This window comes from Benincasa hispida, chromosome 4, assembly GCF_009727055.1.
Source record: "Benincasa hispida cultivar B227 chromosome 4, ASM972705v1, whole genome shotgun sequence".
NCBI lineage: Eukaryota > Viridiplantae > Streptophyta > Magnoliopsida > Cucurbitales > Cucurbitaceae > Benincasa > Benincasa hispida.
The window spans coordinates 51,156,424-51,161,895 of NC_052352.1; the positions used below are offsets into that span (position 1 = coordinate 51,156,424).

Here is a 5,472-nt window from a genome sequence, read left to right on the forward strand (position 1 = left end):
TCTTCTCCCTTCATCACCTTGTTACACCTTAGGCTATACCAATTCTACCTTGAGCGCATAGCTCACCTCTTCCTTTGGTAAAACCCCATCTTTAACACACCACTCAAGTCTAATTCAAAGCCCATTCCCATCAACTTCCAAGACCTACAACCAAGCTTAAAGTTTTAAGTATCTTAAGCCCATTCCATGCATATAGCATCATTTCTTATTCATTTTAACTTGAAAAATCTTAAGGAAGAGTTTCAAGGCTTACATGACATTTCAAGAAATGCATAATTATGTATAATTTTATAAGAGAAAAGTATGATTTTTATAGAGCAATTGAGAATGAAGAGTTCATGTTAAAAGTAGTTTTCAAACTACGAGATCATTGTACTCATGGTGATTACTCGATGCTACATGAATGTGTTTCCATAGTATACTAGATAAAGATAGGTCTTTGGAATCTACTTCAACACACATATAGATTTTGGGTTGTGTGTTGGGGTGAGATTTGGAGTAATGGGAAACCTGCATCAGTTTATAAATGTGAGCTAACCTCCTCAATGTTTGCCTAATCTCTTTGGTGTATCGAACAGAAGGTGAAAAGAAATCATGAGAAGAGGAAGAGAAGAGATGACAAGAGAGAAGGGAAAAAAGCCACATAAGCCCACATTAATGAAAAAAAATTAGCAAAAATTACAACATCCAATGTCATGCCATTCATTCATTGATCAACTAATGGTCGACTTTAAGTTAGAACCAATTACTATTTGTTATTTGAAACTTTAGGTATCAAATAGTCATCAATCTCAAGTCTACAAATGTATTTTCTTTAATAGCTTGTTAGGAACATCATGATTTTCTGGGATTTCTTTTTTTTTTTTTTTTTGTGTGAAAAATAACATCTTTATTAAGGCTCATGGGCCAAAGAATGAGATACATCTTCTGAGTTCATAGAAATAGCCCAATTTGGGAACCTCATGTCAAAGTCGGACATACTTAAAAAGCCTACATTTGTACATTCTTAACTTTCTTTTCATTTTTCTGTTATCATTCAAACACCAACTTTTAAATGCATACATTTCAATTCTTTTTAGTTCCAAACAAAGTATTTAATGTAAATTCATTTTTCTAATTTTAAATCACATAATTTAAATTTATTTTTAAACTTTCTTCACTATAAATGGACGGTAAGATTTTGTGCAAAAGAAAATTGATCAAAAAAAAAGAAAAGGAAAAAGAAAACCTAGCCTTCACCATCTTCTCCTCTCCCTGGCACCCCCGACCATCTTCCCCTAACGGTGCGTACCTCTTCGCCGGCGAACCTTCAACGGCTACGGCGTGTAGACGCAGCGCAAGCATTCCTATTCTTCGGCAACGTCAGACCACGGAAGCTTTGATTACCCATCTTCGCGCTACTTCACCACGACGGGGTGATTTGATTATATGTTGTTTGATCATTGAACTAACCTTTGGAATTTTAATGTCAGAATTAAGATTCTTCTTTCGGGAAAGATAGCGAAGCTCTTGTTAGATTCAGTCCAGAAGCAACCCCACCGGGTCCTTGAAGAACACTTCATTTCTCTGTTACGATCATGTAAGGCAGTGGCGCTGCTTCAGAAAGTTCAAGCCCAGATTATTACCCATGGTTTTCAACACAATGAATATGTAGCTCCCAATGTGGTATCTTCATGGGCTGGTCTGAAGCGAATGGCTTATGCCCGCCATCTGTTCGATCATTTTCCTGACCCGAAAGTAGCGCTTTGGAATGCAACTTTCAGAGGGTATTTCCATAATGAGTTTTACAGAGAAGTGATTTTCTTGTTCGCAAAAATGAAGAGCATGGACGTGAGACCCAATTGCTTCACGTTCCCTCTTGTCCTCAAATCTTGTGCGAAGATCAGAGCATTTGTGGAAGGTGAAGAGATACATTGTGAGGTGATTAAGGGAGGGTTTGAAGGGAACCAATTTGTGGCTACTACGTTGATCGATGTGTACTCTGGTGGGAGGGTGATTGGGTCTGCGTACAAGGTGTTTGTTGGAATGCTCGAGAGAAATATAGTTGCGTGGACTTCCATGATTAGTGGCTACATTTTGTGTAATGATGTGGCACTTGCTCGCCGACTTTTTGACTTGGCACCGGAACGGGATGTTGTGCTGTGGAACATTATGGTTTCTGGTTATATTGAAATAGGAGATATGGAAGCTGCCAGAAAGCTGTTTGATACAATGCCATACCGAGATACGATGTCTTGGAATACAATGTTGAGTGGTTATGCAAATAATGGGGATGTTGAGGCTTGTGAGAAGCTGTTTGAAGAGATGCCTGAGCGGAATGTTTTCTCCTGGAATGGATTGATTGGAGGATATGCTCACAACGGGCGTTTCTTTGAAGTATTGCGTTGTTTCAAACGAATGCTAACCGATGCCGTTGTTGTTCCCAATGATGCCACCCTTGTCACTGTGCTATCTGCTTGTGCAAGATTAGGAGCCCTTGACTTGGGAAAGTGGGTTCATATATATGCTGCAACGATCGGGTTTAAAGGAAACATTTATGTTGGAAATGCATTGATAGACATGTATTCAAAATGTGGTGTAATAGAGAATGCAATGGAAGTTTTTGGAAGCATGGATTTAAAAGATCTTATTACTTGGAACTCTGTAATTTGTGGGTTGGCAACTAATGGATGTGGGGTAGATGCATTAAATTTGTTTCACCAGATGAAGATCACTGGCGAAAAACCGGATGGAATCACCTTCATTGGGGTGTTGTGCTCCTGTACCCATCTTGGGTTAGTTGAAGAAGGCATCTCTTATTTCAACTCAATGGTCCATGACTACTCAATTACGCCTCAGATTGAGCATTATGGTTGTATGGTTGATCTATTTGGCCGAGCTGGTCTTTTGGACCGAGCAATTGAGTTTGTGAAGAGGATGCCAATGGAAGCAGATGCTGTCATCTGGGCTGCTCTACTAGGTGCATGCAGGATTTACAAAAACATAGATCTGGCTGAGTTAGCTCTTCAAAAACTCATTCAGCTTGAACCCAAAAACCCTGCAAACTATGTCATGCTATCAAATATCTATGGAGATCTTGGTAGATGGAAAGATGTTGCACGGTTAAAGATTTTAATGAGGGATACCGGGTCCAAAAAAATGCCAGGATGTAGCTTGATTGAGGTGAATGATAGCGTAGTTGAGTTTTATTCCTTGGATGAGAGGCATTCTCAGAGCAAGGAAATCTATGGAGTCTTAAAGGGATTGATGAAATTGTTAAGATCATTTGGGTATGAACCAAATATTATGGAACTCCAGCAGGGATCATGAGAACCAACGGGCCACATGAAAATGGCTTTTGAATGTCTGAGATGGTGTCTTATCTAGCTGCAATATCTTTCCATCCTGGTTATACTGCTGTTTCAGCTAATTTAACCTCCGGTCTATTCAAAGTTCCAAACAAATCATAACTACAATCTAGGACCTGGATGGATGAATGTTGGGGATAGCCCCCACTGTGATATTCATTGATAGCAGTCTTTGAAGCTATTAAAACTTCCAAGTGCTGCTCGTAATCCTGAGATTGATTTTCATTCAGAAACCCGCCCCCCTGTTAGAAACAAAACTCTCTCAACCCTAATTTTGCATCCACTTTTTTGAATCATTGTCCAATACATTCTTCCCAGTCATTCTTTAGTTCCTCCCTCATTGATCCTCATCTAACTACTTGACTTTGACTGAATACTTTTCCTTATTTTATTTTAAACTTCTCACCTAATGTGCAGAGTTGCGATGTTTGATTTCACAGTGAACTTTACTATTTTAGTGTCGTTGGTGATCTGCTTTGCAGGAGAGAATCATCGATTATGTCAAAGATGTTGGGAAGAAACAAGATTTTGCTCCTAGTTTCATTCATCATTACAACAAGAAATTCTGGTAAATTCTTTTTTATTGCCTCTACATAGCACCCTACACGGTTGGTTTTTTGTTGCATTATTTCATGTTCTGGCATTCTAAAACACTCGAGTTTTTCCAGTCTTTGTAGTTCAATGAGTAGATATTATACCTTGTATAATAGCACATACTAAAAATACCTTAAATTCTTAAAGTAAGCTTTTGGGTATATCGGTGGTCTAAAACATGATATCAATACGAAAAATTGGGTTCAAACTCTTCTAATTATCATATTTTTCTCTAATCAATATCAATAGATTACTTGCATCGACTAATTTATTATGCTTGTTGATTGTTAATAGAGGGGTGGAGAGTGGAAGAAGATAGACATTATCTCAGTGAGTGAGTTAGCGTTTAAGCGTGATCTCAAAAAGGAATACCTCGAAACATTTAGTTTATCGTATCGATCTTATATTTTTTACCTTTCAATACATTTGAGTATCCTATGGCCTCTCTGCCACCAAGCCTTTGAAATTTTGCAACAATTAGTAATGCAACCAAAGGTGAGATGGTGGCTGGTGAAGGCATTTGAAATTTTTGTAACAGCTATTATAACTATCAATTCTCTCGGGCAACGTTAAGTGCTGCCCATGAATCCAACTGAAAAATACCTTTGCTCTTGAGCCTCTTGCACTAACAGAGATTTTCGGCCATAAAAAGTGAGCTCCTGATTCCAACTTTATGCTTATTATTTTTCAATTAATTTAAGATTGAGAAAATTGGTTGTTTTGGGGAAATCGACAAAAATGACCTTTTTGGAGTTTTATTTTATATTTTTTTATCTATTTTCGAAAAGCAAGTTTTTTTTTACCCCTTGATGATGAAAATGATATAAGCATGGGAAATTTTGGTTGTATAATTACTTTTATGTCCCTTATTCAATTCTCACATTTAATTTCAACAATCAACCTACCAAACTAATTCACCAAAAATTCTCCACCACAAACATTTATTCACACAAAAGGAATTCATCCAAAATTAATTGATAAAAAATTCTTCACATTTCAATACAAAAATTATCCACCAAAATTGATTTTTCACGTTAGGATTCATTTGTTGATTGTTTCTTTTTTTATATAGTTATAAAAAAATATTAAATATATGTATATATAGATTTTTTTTCTTGAAGATACTCGGTCGGGCTTCATTAGGTACAAAGGAAATGAGTTAAAATTCTCGGTCGAGCTTCATCGAGTACAAAATAGTTTAAGATATCTAGTCGGACTTCAACGAAGATGAAGGAAATTGATTGGAATCACCCGGGCGGGTTATATCGAGTATGAAAGCCCGACTAAGAATTGGAGCCTACTTGTATGGGCCTGACCAGGAATTATTGTACTTTGAACATATTTTTCATGTGCCCGGTCAGAAATTGGTGCATACTTGCATGGGTCCAATTGGGAATTAGTGTATTTGAACATATTTTGTATGAGTCCGATTGGGAATTGGTGCCTACTTGTATGGGCCTGACCAAGAATTAGTGTACTTTGAACGTATTTTGCATGCACTTGGTCGGGAATTGGTGCATACTTACATGGG

The 5,472-nt window shown here is 37.4% G+C and overlaps 1 protein-coding gene across 2 annotated transcripts; it reads left to right on the forward strand.

Annotated features, from left to right (window-relative positions):
• Positions 1 to 1,045: 1,045 nt before the first annotated feature.
• On the forward strand, positions 1,046 to 5,466 carry LOC120076848 (pentatricopeptide repeat-containing protein At2g29760, chloroplastic-like). Of its 2 annotated transcripts, XR_005481657.1 has the most exons (2): positions 1,046 to 3,915; positions 5,047 to 5,466. XR_005481657.1 is itself a non-coding variant. In XM_039030791.1 (1 exon), exon 1 carries the CDS (start codon positions 1,693 to 1,695, stop codon positions 3,307 to 3,309), a length of 1,617 nt encoding a protein of 538 aa, XP_038886719.1. In that variant the 5' UTR covers positions 1,046 to 1,692; the 3' UTR covers positions 3,310 to 4,533. The 2 variants fall into 2 exon arrangements, 1 of the variants encoding a protein (XP_038886719.1); XM_039030791.1 differs by lacking the exon at positions 5,047 to 5,466 and having other exon boundaries at positions 1,046 to 4,533.
• Positions 5,467 to 5,472: the final 6 nt, after the last annotated feature.